Source organism: Artemia franciscana, chromosome 7 (genome assembly GCF_032884065.1).
Source record: "Artemia franciscana chromosome 7, ASM3288406v1, whole genome shotgun sequence".
In the NCBI taxonomy this organism is placed as follows: Eukaryota; Metazoa; Arthropoda; class Branchiopoda; order Anostraca; family Artemiidae; genus Artemia; species Artemia franciscana.
The window spans coordinates 39597286-39619673 of record NC_088869.1 but is presented as its reverse complement, the minus strand read 5'-3'; the positions used below and the strand labels follow the sequence as shown (position 1 = coordinate 39619673).

General features: G+C 37.0%; 1 protein-coding gene across 1 annotated transcript in view; it reads right to left on the bottom strand.

The window, feature by feature from the left end:
- LOC136029272 (uncharacterized) overlaps positions 1-22388 on the bottom strand; it is a 46841-nt gene that overhangs the window by 3169 nt on the left and 21284 nt on the right. The window contains exons 4-8 of the mRNA XM_065707523.1: positions 21571-21693; positions 17590-17762; positions 10947-11058; positions 9432-9669; positions 3226-3468 (exon numbers count right to left, since the gene is read on the bottom strand). Coding sequence (XP_065563595.1) covers positions 3226-3468; positions 9432-9669; positions 10947-11058; positions 17590-17762; positions 21571-21693 — 889 coding nt within the window. The remainder of the gene's footprint in view (positions 1-3225; positions 3469-9431; positions 9670-10946; positions 11059-17589; positions 17763-21570; positions 21694-22388) is intronic.

Sequence of the window (22388 nt, the reverse complement as noted above, 5' to 3'; positions counted from 1 at the left end):
TAATTCCTTAAAGTCTTAATAATTTCACATTTATTAAAATTAAAAGTGAAAACATTTAAAATGTGTTTTGGTTTCATTAAATTGCGAAATATGTTCTGATCTTCACAAGGCAGAGGGTGTGTGTGTGTGTGTGTGTGTGTGTCAACCCTAATCATTTTAGCTTTTTGCTCGTTTGACTCGGTTATTTATTATAATGTCTGCTCGTTTTGAGTTTCATTTATTTAGTGATGGTAATTTGTGGTAATTTTAGGTTTGGATAATTATTTGACTTTATTTCTGCTGTTTTTTGGTTTAATGTAGCTCTTAACTCTTCTTTGAAAACCGTATTTTTTGGAAAGCATTTTTTTTATTTAATTTCTGTTCGTTTCTTATTGACATGGGAAAGAAAAAGGATATCTTTTTTTCCATAAAGATGCATAGTTTGCCTTATTATTTGTATGTTGGGGAAAATTTTTCAACATCCTTTATAAAATTTGGCCGTACCTAGTATTGGTTAATTTATTTTTATACCTCCTCAGTTTTTCCTGAAAATAAAACTTATCCCAAAAACATTGCCTATATGCTCCGTTGACAACCTAAATGCGCTTATGCTCTTTTGATTTCGTTGAACTGTAAGAGCAGAAACAGTAATAGCAGTCGCCCTGAAGGCTTCAACTTAATACCCTCACCTGTTCCTGAAATATTGCGGGGATGTCTTATTGGCAAATATCATACACAGTGCCATCTGGTTTACTTTTAAAGCCGCATAAATTTCCTTGAAAATTCTGATTTTATACCCTATTCTAGGGTTTATTCTTTAAACCCTAGACGAAATAACAGTAGGAGTAATAGGAGTAGCATTAATGGTACTAGCGGTAGTGTTAGTTGTAAGCAGCAATGGCATTCACACTGTGCCTTTTTAGTCTACTCCTACGTACGGCATCTCCTCCTCATGCTCTGACAGCTTCAACTTAATTCTTTAAGCTAGTTCTGACATATTTTTATACGACCTATTGATAACCTGCATGCACATAGTGTATTTTGATTCAGATCAACATCCCCTCAACAGTTCCTGATAGTTCATCACTAATTCCATTAGCCTTAGTAATATTAGCAATAACAGCAATAGTAGTACTACTACTATTGCAAGTAGTAGAAGTGTGCACATAGTGCATTTTTATTAGCTCAACATACCCCAAAGTATAACTAACATACCGACCTATTGATAACGTGCATGCACATAGTGTATTTTGATTCAGATCAACATCCTCTCAACAGTTCCTGATAGTTCATCACTAATTCCATTAGTCTTTGTAATATTAGAAAATAACAGCAATAGTAGTACTACTATTATAACTACCCCCTTACATTTTCTCTGAATACGTTCTTTTTACTCTTATCCTTGAGTAGTATACATATTTAGTTGGATCAACATCCCCCTTAACATGCACAGAAAGTTTCAACTTAAGCTATTTCAGGCTACTATACTCTAAGCTACTCCAGATATATAGCTGTTACGGCTGTTTGATAGCCTGCATTCACATAGCGTGTTTCAATGAAATTAATTATCCTCTTTAACTCCATGAAAGTTTCACTGTAATACCCTTAGTTTCAGTACTACTAGTAATATTCGTCGTAGCAGTAGCAGTCTTAGTAGTAAAAGTAGTTGTTGTAGCAGTAGTATAAGTTGTGTTAGTAGTTGTAGTTGTATGCACATTTTGCATTTTGCCTAGTTCAACATCCCTCATGGCCTGTCCTAAAAATTTTACATTACACACTAGACCATTCCTGGTATACTGCTGATACCCGCTTGTGACAACCTGCTTGTACACAGTGTTTTTATTTAGTTCAACACTCCCTAAAAATTCTCTAAAAGTTTCAAATTCCTACCCTTAGCCTCAGAGCAAGTTGTAGAAATAATAGTAACAATAGAAGCAGCAGCAGTAGTAGTAATAGTATTAGCATGGACACAGTTCTTTTTGGGTAATTTAACATCCCTTTCAATAAACCGAGAAAGTTTCAACTTAACACTCTAAGCTATTCCTAAGAAATAGTTCATACATCCTTTTGGCAAACTGAATGCACACAACTTATTTTAGTTTACTCCAAAACTCTTCTAATCGTTACTAAATGTGAAAGTTTCGACTAAATACCCTTAACCTCAATAGAAATAGTAGTCATGGTAGTTTTAATGGTAGCAAGCAATGCCTCCTGGTTAGTTCAACATCACCCTCAAGATCTCCTTGGTCAATCGATCATTCCAATCATTGTTCCCTTGAAATTTCAACTTAATACCCTCAGCTATTTTTGAGTTTTTCCCCTGAATACAATTAGTTCTAAATAGTACTAGTATCATAGTAGCAGCGGTAGTAGTAGTAGCAGTAGTGGTAACTGTAATAGCTGCAGTATAGTAACAGCAGTAGTATGCACATGATGCCTTTTGGCCAGATGAACATCCCCTCATGATGCCCTGAAAGTTTCAGCTTGATATGGTAAGCTGTTCCAAAGATAGTGCTGATATGCTCTTTAGACAATCTGTATGTACATAGTAGGTTTTGATTTAGTTCAACACTCCGCTGAATATTTTTTTGAAGGATCAGCTGAATGCCTTCGTCTTTCTGGCCACTAAAGGTCAAATTTGCCCAACTTTCTCAATAATAAATACTATAGGTAAACAATTACCGAATCGCGTAACTTAAAGCCCTTGCCCCGAGGGCTTTGGGAGAGGGGGTTGACATCCCATTTTCACCTATACTGAACAAAATGGCTATCTCAAAATTCTGATTGTATGTGTTTGGAGAATCGATGGTTGTGGGAGGGGGGCTAGTTACCCTCCAATCACTTTTGACTCTTAAAAAGGACACTAGAACTTTCAATTGCCAATCGAATGAACTTCTTTCAAAGTTTCAACGTCCAGTTGGATTAAAGATTGTTTGGATGGTTGGTTGTGCATATAAAAAAAAAGAAAACAAGCAAAAAATGATTTAAAAAAGAACTTCTAGGTAAGCAAAGAGCGAAATTTGAAGCTTGATACGACAAAAATCCTTGTTTGGCCGGTTAAGGAAGATTTATCTACAAAACTAGCTCAAATAAGCTGACTCGTGATATTTTCCGGTATCTATATAATTCTAAAAACTAGTGCTTACTTTCCATATGGAACCATTTTCCCAATGAACTATCCAGAAGTTCTTATGTGTGTGATACCACGAGATAAAAGAATATATTCAAATATGAAGTACTACTTACTCAACAGGGTCGCACCACAACGTCTCCCAAGCAACACCCACTTCACCAGGGTCAGGCAAAGGACAAGGTATATCTTTGTTATAGTTGCTTACGACATACCCCCCAACCGATGGAGGTATTCCACCATGAGCACAAAATAATTTTCCGTCAACAACAGCTGCAATTGGTAAACAGTCAAAAGCTTTGTTGACTTCTTCCCAAACTTCTTCACCAAATGTTGGACCGAATTTTTGCAGACATTCACTGTAAAGAAACAGTCAAGATTTTGTTCACAATAATGATTCTACGCGGCTAGAATTCAAATTAATCTATTTTAGGCTATCAAGTGATTCCATAAATATAAATTATATTATTTTTGTGGTGAGGGGGAGGAGGGCAATATGGAAGCAACCAGTTTTTGTAGCCTGAGCCTTGGCCCAGTTTTTGACGTCTTTTAATAAACCGCATTAATAGTATGTATTAAGCAAATGCAAAATCGTAAAATTATAAATCTCATGAACAACCACTGATGTTGTTATTTTTCGGATAAACAATAGCAAGAATTATTATGGGGGCTTCGTTGCATCATCATTTGCATAACTAAATAATTCCTGAGACCACACTAGCTAAGCATGACCAGATAAGAAGAAACTAAACAAGAGCTAAGAGCTCATATGGCACTTGTGACGAGGCGAGAAGAGCTAAGAGCCAAGAGATCATATGGTATGAGCTCTAACAAAATTCTATGAATCAATAGATTGATTTAAAAAGGAAAATAAGAGGCTTAATGCCGGTCAGGATTTAAAATAAGAGCTCTGAGTCACGATGTCCTTCTAAATATCAAAATTCATTAAGATCTGATCACCCACTCGTAACTTATAAATACCTGATTTTTTCTCATTATTCCTCTCCTTTTAGCCCCCCAGATGGTCAAATCTGGCAAAACGACTTTATCAAGTCAAATTGTGCAGCTCTCTGACACGCCTACCAATTTTCATCGTCCTAGCACGTCCAGATGCACCAAACTCGCCAAATCACTGAACCCTTCCCCCCAACTCCCCCAAAGAGAGCGAATCCAGTACGATTCTGTCAATCATATATCAAGGACATTTGTTTATTCTATCCACCAAGCTTCATCCCGATTCCTCCACTCCAAGTGTTTTTCCAAGATTTCCCCCTCCAACTCCCCCCAATGTCAAAAGATCTGGTCGGGATTTGAAATAAGAGCTCTGAGACATGAATTCCTTCTAAAAATCAAGTTTCATTAAGATCTGATCATCTATTCGTAAGATAAAAATGTCCCAATTTTCACATTTTCCAAGAATTCCGGTTTCCCCCTCCAACTCCCCCCAATGTCACAGGATCTGGTCGGAATTTAAAATTAGAACTTTAAAGCACAAGATCCTTCTAAATATCAAATTTCATTAAGATCTGGTCACCCTTTCGTAAGTTACAAATACCTTAATTTTCAAAATTACCCCCCCCCCCCCCCAATTCCACCAAAGAGAGCAGATCCGGTCCGGTTATATCACATATCTTACACAGGTTTCTATTCTTCCCATCCAGTTTCATCCTGATCTCACCGCTTTAAGTATTTTCTAAGATTTCCGGTCCCGCAACTGCCCCCCCCCCCCCAATTACGCTTGATCCGGTTGAGATTTAAAATAAGAGATCTGAGTTACGAGGTCCTTCTAAATATGAAGTTTCATGAAGATCCGATCACTCCTTCGTAAGTTAAAAATACGTCATTTTTTCTTATTTTTCAGAATTAACCCCCCTCCCAATAGAGTGGATCCGTTCCAATTATGTAAATCACGTAAGTTAGACTTCTGCTTATTTTTCCCACCAAGTTTCATCCCGATCCCTCCAATCTTAGCGTTTTCCATGATTTTAGGCTCCCCCACCCCAAACTTCCCCCGATCACCCGTTCGTAAGTTAAAAATACCTCATTTTTTCGAATTTTTCAGAATTAACCCCTCCCCCAACTACCCCCAAGAGAGTGGATCCGTTCCGGTTATGCCAATCATGTATCTAGGACTCGTGATTATTTTTCCCACCAAGTTTCATCCCGATCCCTTCACTCTAAGTGTTTTCCAAGTTTTAGGGTTCTCCCTCCCAACTCCCCCCCCCCAATGTCACCAGATCCGGTCGGGTTTAAAATAAGAGCTCTGAGCCACGATATCTTTTTAAATATCAAATTTCATTGAGATCCGATCAACCTTTCGTAAGTTAAAAATACCTCATTTTTTCTAATTTTTCAGAAATACCCCCCCCCCTCCAACTACCCCAAAGAGAGCGGATCCGTTCCGTTTATGTTGACATCTATCTAGGACTTGTGTTTATTTTCCCCACCATGTTTCATCCCGATCCCTCTACTCTGTGTTTTCCAAGTTTTAGGTTTCCCCCTCCCAACTCCCCCCCCTCCTATGTCACCAGATCCGGTCGGGATTTAAAATAAGAGCTCTAAGACACGATATCCTTCTAAACATCAAATTTCATTGAGATTCAATCACCCGTTCGTAAGTTAAAAATACCTCATTTTTTCTAATTTTCAGAATTACCCCCCCCCCCAACTACCCCAGAGAGAACGGATCCGTTCCGATTATGTCAATCATGTATCTGGGACTTGTGCTTATTTTTCCCATCATTCCGATCCCTCCACTCTAAGTGTTTTCCAAGATTTTAGTTTTCCCCCCTCCAACTCCCCCCAATGTCATCAGATCCGGTCGGGATTTAAAAAAAGAGCTTTGAGACACAATATCATTCCAAACACCAAATTTCATTAAGATCCCATCACCCGCTCATAAGTTAAATATACTTCATTTTTTCTATTTTTTCCGAATTAACCGGCCCCCCACTCTCCCCCCAAATGGTCAAATCGAGAAAAAGACTATTTCTAATTTAATCTGGTCCGGTCCCTGATACACTTGCGAAATTTCATCGTCCTAGCTTACCAGAAATGCATAAAGTAGCAAAACCGGGACCGACAGACAGACAGACAGACTGACAGAATTTGCGATTGCTATGTCACTTGGTTAATACCAAGTGCCGTAAAAACAAGAAAAAACGAAGAAATTTGCAGCCAGTGAAAATAAAAACGTAATGTATATATTTTGGCCCAGACAGTGCAAAACCCTCAGTGCAAATAAAAACCTTATAAAATAACTACTAAAATAAATAACAAGAGCTAAGTGCTCATATGGCACTTGTGACGATGTAGGAAGATCCAAGAGCTCATATGGTATGAGCTCTAGCATTTAAAATAAGGGCTCTGAGTCAAGAGTCCTTCTAAATATCAAAATTCATTAAGATCCGATCACCCACTCGTCAGTTAAAAATACCTCAATTTTTCTAATTTTCCCTCTCCCTTCAGCCCCCCAGAGGGTAAAATCGGGGAAAACGACTTTATCAAGTCAATTTGTGCAGCTCCCTGACCAATTTTCATCGTACCAATCCTAGGACGATTTTCATCGTCCTAGCACGCCCAGAAGCCCAAAAATCGCCTAAGCACTGAACCCCACCACCTAACTCCACGAAAGAGAGCAGATCCAGTACGGTTACGTCAATGACGTATCTACGACATTTATAAGCGTTTTCCAAGATATTTGGTTTCTCCCTCCAACTCCCCCCAATGTCAAAAGATCTGGTCAGGATTTGAAATAACAGCTCTGAGACATGAGTCCCTTATAAAAATCAAATTTCATTAAGATCCGGTCACCCGTTCTTAAGTTAAAATACCTTAATTTTTCTAATTTTTCCAAATTAACAACCCCCAGCTCCTTCAAAGAGAACGGATCCGTACCAATTATGTCAATGTCGTATGTATAACTTGTGCTTATTCTTCCCATCAAGTTTCTTCCCGATCTCTCCACTCCAAGGGTTTTCCAAGATTTCCGGTTTCCAAGATATCTGTTTCGCCCTCCAACCCTCTATGTCCCCGGATCCGATTCGAATTGAAAATGGAGCATCTGAGACATAAGATTCCTCAATATATCAGGTTTCATTAAGATCCGATCACCCATTCGTAAGATACCTCGATTTTGACGTTTTCCAAAAATTCCAGTTTCCCCCTCAATCTCCCTTCAATGTCACCGGTCTGGTCGAGATTTCACATGAGAGTTCTAAAGCACAAGATCCTTCTAGATATCAAATTTCATTAAGATCTGATATCCCGTTCGTAAGTTACAATTACCTCATTTTTTATTTTTCAGAATTAACCCTCCTCCTCCCACTCCTCAAAGAGAGCGGATCCGTTCCGGTTATTTCGATCACGTATCTACGACTTATAATTGTTTTTACCATCAAGTTTCATCTCGATCCCTCTACTCTAAGCGTTTTCCAAGATTTTAGATCCCCCTCAACTCCCCGTTATGTTACCGGACCCGGTCGGGATTTAAAATAAGAGCTATGAGACGTGATATCCTTCCAAAAATCAAATTTCATTAAGATCCGATCACTCCTTCGTAAGTGAAAATACCTCATTTTTTCTAATTTTTCAGAATTAACCATTCCATCCCCAACTCCCCCGAATAGAGTAGATCTGTTCCGGTTATGTCCATCACGTATCTAGGACTTGTGCTTGTTTTTCCCACCAAGTTTCATCCCGATCCCTCAACTCTAAGCGTTTTCCGAGATTTTATGTTCCCCCCCTCAAATCCCCCCAAAATGTCACCGGATCCAGCCGGGATTTAAAATAAGAACTCTGAGACACGATATTCTTCCAAACTTTAAATTTCATTAAGATCTGATCACTCCTTCGTAAGTTAAAAATACCTCATTTTTTCTCATTTTCAGAATTAACCACCCCCCCCCAACTCCCCCAAACAGAGCAGATCCTTTCCGGTTATGTCAATCACCTATCTAGGACTCCTACTTATTTTCCCGCGAAGTTTCATCCCAATCCCTCCATTCTAAGCGTTTTCCAAGATTTTAGTCTCCCCTCCCCCAACTTCCCCTAATATCATCGGATCCGGTCAGGATTGAAAATAAGAGATCTGAGACATAATATACTTTCAAACATCAAATTTCATTAAGATCCCATCACCCGTTCGTAAGTTAAAAATACTTCATTTATTCCATTTTTTTCGAATTAACCGACCCCCACTCCCCCACAGATGGTCAAATGGAGAAAACAACAATTTCTAATTTAATCTTGTCCGGTCCCTGATACGCCTGCCAAATTTCATCGTCCTACCTTACCTGGAAGTGCCTAAAGTAGCAAAACCGGAACAGACAGACAGACCGACAGAATTTACAATCGCGATACGTCACTTGGTTAATACCAAGTACCATAAAAACCAAATTGTAAAAACCACCACCAAAGTAAAAGTAAGGTTTTATATATTTTAAATAGTGACCAAGACATGAAAAAATCATCAAGGTTAAGAATGACATTAAAAAAAGAGAAAAAAAGAAGCAAAATCGAACATTTTTTGGTTGGCTCACAGAAGCATTTTTATTTGTCAAAATTTTTAGCAAAATTTCTTTGGTAAATGGAAGATCTCCACCCTCTGATAACCAGATATCGCCCTACACTTCCTCCCCAACCAAACCCCAGGAAGAGGTACAACCTTGTATATAAAAGCAAAGAATAACAAAAAGACTATATCCTTTGCTGAATGTCTCTCCCGAATGACTCTTCCAAAATAAAATTCTAAGTAAGGAAATGCGCAATAGTAGCACTTTCAGCTTGTATAAACTGTTTGACGACCAAATTCTTATCTCATAGTTATCGCACCTCTTAGCTAAACTGTGGCATGGACTGTTTTTTTGTTTTTTTTGTAGAATGAAGCTTTTCCAAAATGTTATAAATATTTTTTTTGGAAAATCAAGGCTAATCTGCTCTCAATGGCCCGAACTTAGATTTTCTTTCGGGCTTCAAGAGAACGTGGGGGGGGGGGCAATAATAAAAACATAATTTTACTTGACAATTTGAGTAAGAAGTTGCCAAAATTTCGGACAATTCAGGATTTCAGAGGGAGAAGACCCGAGGCTTCCCCTTACCCACGTCCCTGGGCAAACCTTTTTCAAAATTGTTGCCTGGAGGGGGCTTATCCAGACACAAAAAGCTTCAAGCAGCTGAACCGGGAAACTCAACAGGCCGGATGCGTTCAAAGAAATAGCAACTTTAAAAACAGAATCAATTAAAGAGACATGATTGATAGACGTAATTAGCTAATAAACAGACTCCATAATAATTAACATTTAAAAAGGAATATATATCTTACTTGTAAAAGCCATATCTTTTTTGTGCCCTTCTAGTTTCGTGATTACCTCGCACAAGATGAATTTTTTCTGGTGACAAGCATTTAATTGCAAAAATGTATGTCACCACTTCGACACTAGACATTCCTCTATCTACGAAATCTCCTAAAAAAAGTATATCAGCGGGACAAAGACTCGGACCTGCTCGCCACAGTGCTTTCTCATAAATATTAAGGTCACTTAGCTTTCCATGTATGTCACCTAGAAGAAACAAGATTTATGTCAAAACGCAGAAAAGATACGAAGGTCACTTAAAAATACATATGTTTTAGCATTATGGCATAATGGCTTCTGAAGAAGAAATACACAAAGGTAGCGTCACTATTATAAAAGAATGCGATACAATTGTAAAAAAAAGTGAAGTTATATACCAATCAGTTTAAACCTCTACATAAGTAATATTTTCATAATACCGAAACAAACAAAAATCTTAATAACGAGCAATTATTTGACAACCCAAAATGAAAAACTTATTCCACTGATTTAGAACAACTGAAGCATGACGTTACTACGTTTCAAGGAAGATAACGTTGCATTAATTTCTGAATCGAGTCAACTGGAAAAAAGTCCCAAATAGGAAGGTATGCAAATATTTTTTCTTTGAGGAGAGGGGGGAGGTGAAATTGATCAAAGTATTATTTTCATAATACCGAAATAAACAAAATCTTTTATAACGAGCAATTATTTGGCGACCCAAAATGAAAACATATTCCACTGATTTAGAACAACTGAAGCATGACGTTACTAAGTTTCAAGGAAGATAACGTTGCATTGATTTCTGAATCGAATCAATCGGAAAAGTCCCAAGTAGGAAGGTATGCAAAGATTTTTTCTTTGAGAGGGGGGGGGGGGGGGGTGAAATCGATCAAAACAGCTGGAAAATAAATTTATTTTGCTTTTAAAAATATTTTGCACTCTGTTCACAATCAAGTCTATCTAATACCAGAGCTTAGCTAACTCCAATATTTGGCTAACACTTGTCAAAATCTATCTAATAGGCAAGTCTTGGCTAAGAAAAAAGGTCACGGACCTCGTTTACAATGGCAGTTTTCGAGCACCAAAACTTGGCTAAAAGCGATATTTGGCTAACGCCAGACAACATTTCCCTGATTAAAAAGTTAACTAGTTAAGATACAAAATCTTCACCATAAGTTTGAATTTCTCTGCGGTTTATGCTGTATAGCCGAAAATTAATAGGGAAGCTTTTCAATTGGCTTGACAAAAGAGTTTAAATACCAAAAAAATAAATAAAGTGAACTTCTTCGCTTATTTTTACTTGAACTATAATTTGGCCAAGTCTTATTATGAACGAGTCTGGTGCTAGCGAATTTTCGGCGTTATCTAAATCTCCTTATGAATAAGCTTTTACACAATTGACAAATTTAGTATACCAACTGCGATGAATTATATCAGTCCAAAGAATTATAACTTACTAAAATCATTAACTGAATAATGGAATGATGGCTACAAGATCTTACCTAGAATATAAAGTGGTGGCTGGAGTCTGAGCAGCCGTGGTGACATCTTCAAAAAAGTTGTAACCATTTTTGACAGTTTGATAACATTCTTCCCATAAGTGACCATGTCTGACTGTAAGAGAGGAATTTTTAAATATGGAAATTAAAATTCATTTGTTCCAGAGTGGTTTTCACTATAATCGGGTCTTTTGTACCTGGTTCAGTGCTCTTCAGAATCTAAGGTGGCGGACTGTGTTGCCAACGCCGTGCAATTGTATTGTTGTTGGTACAATTTGGAGGTCCTGGTACGATGCAGTACATTTAGAAATTTTTTTACCACAATCAAATTTTCTGGTACATTTTGGTTATACCTGCTCTTTTCTGACTCGGATATCTGTTCAACTTTTAGTTAAGCGAAAATTTTCTTCTTTCTATGGTAAATTTTTATCCTTCTGTTCAGAAGGTACAAATTAATCTCTTTTGGAAGTTTTTTAGTCGGAAAACTGGTAGAGTTTAGTTTAGAGTTGGCAACACTGCTCAGGGTAGCAGTTTGCTAGTTTCAGAATCTAGCCTGTCTAAAGTTGAGATGAGCTTACTAGCTCCTGTACCCGAGGACGTTCAATAAATTAGAATTTCATTAGCAACTTTTTAGCATGGCTTAAAGGGGTTGTGCCTCAGTAATATTTTTCCCACGTTTTTAATTGATTAAAGCAACTATTGATGCACTGTAGCAAGCAGACTTTTATTCTTAAAACTTTACAATTTTGCTTCGGTGGGAAGCAAGGCCGTATCCAGGATTCTTTTTTTTTGGGGGGGGGGGAGAGGGATTATAAATAAAATTAAAAACATATTAAAAGTTTGTTTATATGCATTTTTGTTACGTTTTTACGAATCAGACCAAACTTTCGGGGAGGGAGATTTCGAAGTCCATATATCCCTGTACACCGTCTTGGTAGGAAGATGTAAAGGTAGTACACTAGCGAATTATTGCTCCCATTTGTTGCCACGGTTTGCGCAAGTCAAGATTTCATCATTACCCATTGGAAATACAAATGGGTTATCTAAGTACATGAAGCAATCTGCATCTTCGTTTTTAGATGCCTTAAAAGTTTCTTGTCTAACGAAAGTAGCAAGCCACAGCGCTATCTATAAATCTGTAAATGCCCAACCTGGGTATTGAGGAACTGACTTTAGTTTTAGAGTTCATAGAATGATCTTAAATTCTTAAATCTTAATTTTCAGTCTCAATTCTTTTAGTAGACTTACTGTAACCAATATCGACACAGGCGAATGTTAGATGTAACCAGAACAACCGCGGGAGGCTCTCTTGGCCAATGGCCATTAATGCTTCACTAATTTGTATAGAATAGGTTCTGTTACAAATTCTTAAATCTTAATTTTCAGTCTCAATTCTTTTAGTAGACTTACTGTAACCAATATCGACACAGGCGAATGTTAGATGTAAGCAGAACAACCGCGGGAGGCTCTCTTGGCCAATGGCCATTAATGCTTCACTAATTTGTATAGAATAGGTTCTGTTACAACATAAATATAACACATAGAACGTGAAGTAGAAATTTATTAGATTCAGGCTTTAACCTAACTTTTGTCGAAACCAATTCCGGTCATTTACATACATTGCTGCATAGAGTTGTTTTATGCTGGGAATTGTTTTAAATCTACAGCTATAACACCAAGATTGTAGTTTGGTACTGGTAAGACATTACTCGGTTAAGTTGCGAATTCCTGTAATTAAGTTTTAGAAATTCTACAAAAATACATACAATAATTTTACTAAATATACTCGATAACAGTGATTTCGTTTTAACTACACTAATAACAAATATTACGCGTTTTGTAAGCCTTACTATTTTAGGTTTTTCAACTAGATTCAAAGCGACTTCGAAGCTACTCTAAATTAGTATGAACTAGAGTCCCATAAACAGGTTAGTCCGGTAAAACTGAAAGCAGTGTTAGAATTAAGGACCAGAAATTGCCAGAAATTTGGAACGTATAATTTCTGTAAAATACTTCAGTGCTAAAAAATGAAGTTGCAATGGATTCATTTGGATTATCAATTTGGTAGAAGTGATGAAAGACTTGAGAGCCATGGCTAAAGCCTAAGAGTTTCAAGTAGCATAGTAGGTAGCCTATTGTAAACGACAAAGGCGTGTCTTGACCAATGATTATGCTGTTAGCGGTAGAGGTGCGACGGAGCGTTGGGGAGGGGGGTAAGACAGATCTATCTTGTGATTGTGTAAAAAGAGAAAACGTTTAATTACAAGGTAAGACATATCTGACAGAACAGACTTTATAAATTGAAAATAGATTTTCTAACAGAGAAAGATTTCTTCGCCGTCCAATTGTTTGCTAACAACGTTAGCTAACAGGTATTTGTGTGAAATGCGGATACAGAATTGCTACTTAATATGAATCCAACAATTTTTCCAACAAGTATTCGATTTGTTAAGGATATTCTCTACCAATGTTAGCTACCAGTTTTTACATGGACAGCGGACAAATTTAGTCTGTCTACAATAATATTTGTTTTAGCAAATATCAAATCTATATTTACATTAATGCAGCTAAATTTATGTAATATATTAATGCAGCTATTTATCTTAAGACAACTAGCTAATGTTTTTGGAATGTAAAGACATGTGTATCAATTCTTGCTTTATTATATTATCAGAAGTACGGTATATAAAAATGCCATGTGTCCCAATTTAAAGCAGAACCTTTGAGTATGTGTTTTATGGCACTTGGTATTAACCAAGTGACATATAGCGATCGCAAATTCTGTCGGTCTGTCTGTCGGTCTGTCTGTCCCGGTTTTGCTACTTTAGGTACTTCCAGATTAAGCTAGGACGATGAAGTTTGGCAGGCGTATCAGGGAACAGACCAGATTAAATTATAAATAGTCATTTTTGCGATTTGACCATCTGGGGAGAGTGGGGGGTCAGTTAATTTGGAAACAATAGACAAAATGAAGTATTTTTAACTTAGGAACGGGTGATGGGATCTTAATGAAATTTGATGTTTGGAAGGATATCGTGTCTCACAGCTGTTATTTTAAATCCCAACCGGGTCTGGTGACATTGGGGGGAGTTCGGGGGGACCTAAAATCTTGGAATCCAGGGACATAGAGGGTTTAAGGGGGAAACAGAAATCTTGGAAACCAGAAATCTTGGAAAACCCTTAGAGTGGAGAGATCGGGATGAAAATTGATGGGAAGAATAAACACAAGCTATGGATACGAGATTGACATAGTTGGTATGGATCCGTTCTCTTTGAGGGAGCTGGGGGCTGTTAGTTTGGAAAAATGAGAAAAATTGAGGTATTTTTAACTTAAGAACGGGTGACCGGATCCTTATGAAATTTGATAATTAGAAGGAACTCATGTCTCAGAGCTCTTACTTCAAATCCCGGCCTGATCCCTTGACATTGGGGGGAGCTGGAGGGGGAAACAGGAAATCTTGGAAAACGCTTTTAAATGTCGTAGATACGTGATTGGCATAACAGGATTGCATCCACTCTCTTTGGTTGAGTTAGGTGGTGGGGTTCAATGCTTTGGCGAGTGTGGTGCTTCTGGACGTGCTAGGACGATGCAAATTGGTAGGCATGTCAGGGATCTGCACAAATTGACTTGATAAAGTCGTTTTCCCCGATTCGACCATCTGGGGAGCTGAAGGGAAAGAAAAAATTAGAAAAAATTAGGTATTTTTAACTTAAGAGTTACAGGTCGGGTGATCAGATCTTAATGAATTTTTATATTTGGAAGGATCTCGTGACTCAGAGCTCTTATTCTAAATTCCAACCGGCATTAAGCTTCTGATTTTCCTTTTAAAGCAATCTATTGATTCTCATAGTTTTGCTAGAGCTCATACCATATGAGCTCTTGGCTCTTCCGACCTCGTCACAAGTGCCATATGAGCTCTTAGCTCTTGTTCTCTTATGATAATTCATTCTGTAAAAGATTAAGGTGAGCGATTCAATTGTGGACTATTACGTTATTGGCCTATTTTCTAATGTTTTTTTTTGTAATCACATAACAGATAAACTACTGTCATTTAGTTATTGATTAATTTAAAAAACTTTTTCCACAAAAGTTTTCCAAAGAGAAGTAAAAAGCTCCATTAAGCCAAAATTGCGTAAAGCTTCCAAGCGTAAAACTTCCACAAATTACCATCAATAGATAAACGAAACTCAAAACAAACCAAATTACAATAAATAACGAAGTCAATCTCAAAACGAGCAAAACCTTAACATGAGTAGGGCTGACAAACACGATGCCTTCTCAAGACCGGAACATAATTTGCAATTTACTGAGAAAAAAAAGCAAATGACCGGGGATTGTCAGTTTATTATACATTCCTGAGTTTTTTGCGAGAAAACGACGAGAAAACATTTTTCTTCCTGAGATACGCCTTTTTGACAATCCGTATTTTACATATCGTGTTCTGATTTAGTTCGACAATACTTAACATTCCTTGAAGGAGTCACATGAATGCCCTTCGTCTTTTTGGAAAGTAAAGTTCACAATACATACCTTTCTCAATAACATATACTATATGTAAACAATGAACGAAATCCCCCAGTGGATAGTGGAGAGGTTGCCCCCAGACCTAATTACTGGATCTTTCAACAATGCTGAACAAAATAGCTCTCTTAAAATTTTTATCGAATGTGTTTTGGGGACTGATAGGCTTGGGGGAAATGGTTGCTCTCTATTCACTTCTGACTCTTAAAAAGAGCACTAGAACTTTTGATTTCCAATCAAATAAGCCCCATCCGATCCGCAGTTTATACAACCACCTTTTCCATAAAAAAATTTAATGCCCCGGGACACAAATTAAAACCCTTCCTCCGGGGCTCCAGGGGTTGTGTCCACCCTGAGGATATTGTTATATACTTTTTGGACTATTTTGAACAAAGCGGCCATGTCACAATGTCAATCAAATGCGTTTAGGAAAAGAGGAGGTCAGTGAGGGGGGGGGCGGCTAGTAGCCCTCCATCATTTTTGAATATAAAAAGGGAACTAGAACTATGCAGTTCCAATCAAATGAGCCTCTTCTAAAGTTCAGACGACCACTTCTACCTTAAAAACTTTCCATACCCCCGGGGTATAACCAACAACCCTAGCCCCCAGATTCTGGGGCGTTGCGTAAACCCCAAAGGTTTTTTGTTATGCGAGCTTTGGAATGTTTTTGAACAAGTGGCCATCTCAAAATTTCTATCAAATGCAGTTCAAGAAAATGTGACGAGTGGGGGGGGGATTGCTGCCCCTTGACTCTTAAAAAGGGTACTAGAACTTCTTATTACCAATCCAATGAGCTCCCTTTGTTGTTTATACACCCACCCTTTCTATAAAAACCTTTCATGTTCCCAGGGCATAACTTGCATCCCTTGCCATGAGGGCTGTGGGGGGGGGAGGTTTGTAATCTCCAAAATCATAATTTCTGACCATCTCAAAATTTTGATCAGAGGTGTTTGGGGAAATGATGGGCGTGGGATGGGGCTGATTGCCCTCCAGTCACTTTCAACTGTTAAAAGGGAACTTGCCTTTTCAATTTCCAACCGAATGAGCCCCTTTTCAAATGCAGCGCTGTTGCGCTGCCTATGATAACTTTCAGTTATCATAATCATTTCTAGTGATGACAATAATCTTCTTTATAGGCTATAAGACCTTTGCGGTGAGAATTAAACTTCCTTAAGTTAAAGGAAGTTACCAAAGGAAGGAACGGTACAATCATACCACGATGGCAACGCAACTGCTTTGTACCGTTCTGGATCCAGTTGGACGTTGATTTTGTGTTATAAGCAGCAATATATGTTCGTTACTTTCAAGTATTTCCTGAATCGCCCAGAAACAATGGCATTCTTTAGGTTTGAAGAAAATTGACGTTCGTTTGTGCATGGTCTATTTAATCCTTGTATCACATTTTAAGTTCTGTTTCTAACTACAACGCTATAGGTGGATTTTAGGCTCATATCTTTGAGCTTTCCATGGGATACTATTAGTTAAAATCACACAAGGATATAATTTCAAGTAAATTGAGAATCATTTGCAGATGCTCTACTCAAAACCCGTTTCTTTTTACAGTTGCTTCTCTACAGTGGTGCCAATTCACAAACATGCAGGGAGGAGGGTGTATTTTTTTAATCTAAAGAGTGGCAATTTAATTTCACTCGAATTTTTGTAATGAAAATACTAAAATCAATTTTTTCTTCTTTGAAATCATCCAAAAAAGGTGTATTTTAATATCCAGAAGAAGGGCAAAACAATATGGGGGTAGGGTGGTAATTAGCCCCTTCCCCTCCCCATTGACGCACCTTCTTCCTTATTTAACTTAAAGGCTGAAAGGTGACTTTCAGGTTCTTATTTTTAAATTTCTCATGATATTTTTTCAAATACATACAGAAGATTTTATTTCTTATCCTTCTTCAGGTGAAGGAACATAAATGGTTACATCATTTATGAATGAATCTTATCTATTTCATCTTAGTTATCGGCAACTTTTTGAAGGGTTTTAATCGTGACTGGTAGATGAGTCACTGAGAATATGCCCATAAAAATTAGACGGCATTACAGGTTATCAGATAGTGTAAATCCTGGATAAATCCTCCCTGATAAATTACCCTATAATTCAAAATAAACACTTACACCACCCCAAGAATATGCATCTTTTGTTAGTCCTTTTTTTGGTCCCCAGCGGTAAAAGTTAAGCGCACTCAGTAACTGATTTGGTAATGATTTGGGACTGAACTTGGCGCGGACTCCAGATGCTTCCAGACCTGGTGCTTGAGTTGCCTTTGAACTTTCTGCCAGGGCTTCATCTAAAAATCGGTAATAAATAATTGTAATAAACAGTAATAAAATAAAATTGGTAATAAACAAAATCTAAAAATTGGTAATAAATAACTGTAATAAACAGTAATAAAATCAAATTGGTAATAAACAAAAATCTAAAAATTGGTAATAAATAACTGTAATAAACGGTAATAAAATAAAATTGGTAATAAACAAAAATCTAAAAATTGTTAATAAATAACTGTAATAAACAGTAATAACATAAAATTGTTAATAAACAAAAATCTAAAAATTTGGTAATAAATAACTGTAACAAACAGTAATAAAATAAAATTGGTAATAAACAAAAATCTAAAAATTTGGTAATAAATAACTGTAATAAACAGTAATAGAATAAAATTGGTAATAAAAAAAAAAAATCTAAAAATTGGTAATAAATAACTGCAAAACTAAAGCAGTCCAGATACGAACAATTCATTCAATACCTTTTCATTCAATCTTTTCTATTTAGATTTTTGTGACAATGCATATGGTTGAATCAACGTCTTACGATCATAAGGGGATTTCTCTTTAAAAAATTGATTGTTATTTAATTAGTAATTAAAGGGTTAAAGTACATAAAAAAAACAACGTAACATTGTTTTGTTGTCTAAAGTGTAAGCAAGAGACACAAAGAGACTACAATACCACTCTTTATTTCTGTGCTAGTGTGCGTTGACTCGATTAGTCTATTTTCTGATTATTTTTAGATAAAACTTTCCAAAAAAGTCCATAATAATCGAAACCTATAAATAAAACCTAACTCAAAAATAACAATATCAACAAATAAAAAAAAAAAAAAAACGAGCAGAAGACAAATGAATAATTACATAAAAAAAGATAACAGATACTCAGAGATGAATAAAAAAAAAATCCCAAAACGAACAGAAATCAAAGTGAATAATCATGTCAAAAGAAGATAACAAATACTCGAGCCAAACTCAAAACGAATAGAAATTTTTACAATCGAGAGCTGAGCGACTTTCCTTTTTCTCAGCCATAAGCTTTCTATAAGCTTAAAAGCATCGATGGACATAATGTCTTTTAATTTGAGCTCGATATCCCTCTCCGCGTTTCCAGGAAGTTTTAATTTAACACTCTTAGTCTTTCCTGAGAAGTTTCATTTTAATACCGTTAATTTTGGACGCTCGTAAAAATCAAATGGAAATTAACGTTTTGGTTCTTTTTTTATATTTCCTGAGCTCATCTCAACCCCTCATTTTGGCATTGACCCTTCTGAGCTCGGGAGCAACCACTGTTATGGTCAGTGGGGTTGCTCATCACCCTTCTTAATAAAGAATACGGACATCCTCTACACCATCTGTTCTACAGTTGTTTCACGATTAGTTTCAAGTAGGTCTTCTTTTTCACTTATTTGCAGAGCTTCAAAACTTTAGAATAAACTGATTATAGATCTTAAAGAAATAGGTAGCTTTGGCCAGTTTAAGTCTAATTTACGTGTGGAGTCGCTCGGAGGGTATACTTTTGAAACAGATTAACTAAAATAAATTTTCCATAGGTTATTCATTTGTAATATTTATTTAATTTTTTGTTTGTTATTTTTGTTGTCTTGAGGTCACGCAAGGTAACGTACTGTTCATGTTGTTTTTTTTTTTGTTTTTTTTTTTTGTTGATTTCGGTATATGGTCTCATTCTCCATATTCTCTCTTTATTTTCCTTGAATTTAGCACAGCCTCGCAAGCTCCGCTTATGTTGTGCTATTGATTAAGAAACGTTTATCTCTAATAAAATTGTTCTACTACTACTACTACTATGAAGTGTTATAAAACTGTTGGTGAATGACTGGTCTTTCATTTGGGAAGCAGTAACACTGCCAAGCCCAGACTTGAAGATTCAGAGGCTAGTGAAAAATAAAATCGTTATTAATATTTAGGCAGTTTTAGCGCCACCTATACGCAAATCACCCTTGGCTCAGACCTGAGCTCTTCAAAGTTCAAAGTTCTTACCCATCAAATCTCTTCCCAAAGGATAGGACTTTCTCTATGCAACCAGTTGTATGAAGTATCAGAATAAAAAAAAATTATGTGAAGCAATTGAAATAAAAGTAAATTTAAATAATAATACATCCTTAAATAAAGACTAGGGGAAGTAAACGCTTAACCCTAGGTAGACAAACTTATTTATAAAAAAGTGATTTAATACAGTATGAAATAAACTTGCTTACTTACTCAAGTCCCGTACACCCTCGTGGGACGTTTTAGGGCCACTCGTTTTGACAGGGCGTGATCTAGGGCTCGGTACGTTGCTCTATCGTGTGCAGTTTGAGCCAACTCTACGATACGCTTTCGGTCAAAGTTTTCAATCCGCCTCTTCTGAGGTGTTGCTCGCGGTCAAGACCCATCCATGGTTCCTCCGAGGGAAGTTTTCAATAGATGGTCGTAGTCTGTTTCCTTGACATGCCCGAGTCATTGCAGTTGTTGTCGTTTGATTTTATTTAGGATTATGTCGAAGGACTTCAGCCGTCTTCGCACCTCCTCATTGTTCACGCATTCAGTGTAGGTGATTCTTGCGATGTGGCGGAGACATCTCATCTCGAATACCAGTAGGTTGTGCTCATTTTTGATCTTCAGGGTCCAGGTCTCACACCCATATATAGCAGTTGGCACAATCAGGCTGTAAAAAAGTTGAACTTTCACTTGGTTCGACAGGCTTCGGCTATCCAGATATTTGTGAGTCTCTTAAGGTTGGAGCTAGCAAGCACTAGGCGGCATTTGATGTCAGAGGTACGACAGAGGTGTCCCCTGTAAGGAGGCTACCAAGGTAGACAAATTGGTGGACCGTTTCAACTGGCTGGCCTTCAATCAATATGAAGGGAGTAGCTGCTTGTTTTTGCCATAACATGACCACAAATTTCGTTTGTTTGGCGTTAATTTGCATGCCAAAAGGTTTTGTTGCTTCGTTGAGACAGTCTGCTTGTCTTTGGAGGTTATTATAGATAGGAGGAGGCCTTCTTGTCTAGGAGGCCATTATAGAGAGCTGATCAATGTCGTCAGCATAACTGAGCTTGTTAACTAGGACTCCACCTATTTTGGTTCCATGTTCGTCAGGTATCAAGGACAGTATGGCGTGAAGATACAGGTTGAATAAATGAGGTGACAGGATACATCGTTGTAAAACTCCCGTGGAAGTTGAGAATTCATCAGAAAGTTCATCAGTGGTAATAAATAAACTTAGTAGTCAATAAAGATGAACTAACTTCTAAAAGGTATAAAGACTAGCTGTATGAAGGGCAAGTATTACAACAAAGAATTGTTCCAATTTGTAATCAATTCAGATATTTTTACAATAACCTTTTTTGCCAGTATCAGTTGAACTTATGTGAGGTGAGGACGCTGAGACTCTCAAAAACTTGATCTTTAATCTTTCAATTTTTTTTCGTCAAGTTCATATCAGTAGAAACTTTTCTGTTATTTTATATTTCGGTGATGACCGCTGTTACTTATATAGCCGAAATATTCACTTGGGTTTTACTTACTGTATTATCCACAAACTTTATAAGATTGCTCTGTGTCTTCCTCTATTTTGGTTTGATGGAAAGCAGTGTTGTCTTTGTTGCTAATGTATGGAGTGTTTCAATGTAGTTCACAAATACTTTCGTTCAGAAAAACGTTATACTATCAAAAGCAGACGAGGACAATACAGCATGAATAAAAAAGTGGGAGAAATTAATGTCAAGCCTTGTTTTAGCTCCACCTGAGCTCGAATTATGTTTGGCGTAGACCCCATTGTGCTCATGTCTAAGTGCTATATGGATTGAAGTGCCTACTAACTAACCTTCTTCCCAAAGTGTATGGACATCTTCTATGTCACCAGTTCTCCGGAGTGTTACAACGTGGTTGGCAAACTGATATTCATGATCTGGAGCCATTGCTTTGGAGAGCTCTGATCTCTGCCGGTCTGAAAAAATAAATATTACTTTATGTAATTGGAAAGCGTTTATATTTCCAAGCGAATCAGTAGTGTGAAAACGATCAATCACAACACCACCACTAATTACAAAATCACAAATAAATTACTTTATTAAATGTCTGCCTACAACATACATGCGAAATTAATTTTATTAATCAACAAAATTTCTTGGACAATAGGTATAAACTAAAAAAGAATATACATAGTATCGTAGACCTCTGAGAGAAATCACAGAGAAATCCCCTCCCCCCAACACGAAGATTTAAATCGACCCCCAGTCATGAGACAAAACAAGATAGACTTACCATAAATACCATTTTCAAAATGCTCATTTAAAAAGGGGAAAAACTCCCCCTCCCTCTAATAAAATTCGTTCATTATCTGCAGGCGTACAAAAGTCTAATAATTTAGTCTTCACCATTGCAAGTTTTACTTACAAACGAAAAAAATTCATATTATTTTGTTTTCATCGATGGAGAAAAGGCTAGCGTATGAATCCAACTTAAGATCCTGACTGAGTCTCGTGCTCTATCGTCGGAGGTAGCCGGGCTTGTTTGTTGGTTTACATATTTGTTGCATTGATATATACAATTATGCAGGTTTTCTCTGGAATTGCAGAAACTTACAAAATATATATACTATTAATACTGAAAATAAGATATGTTCTCATCCAAATATTCGAT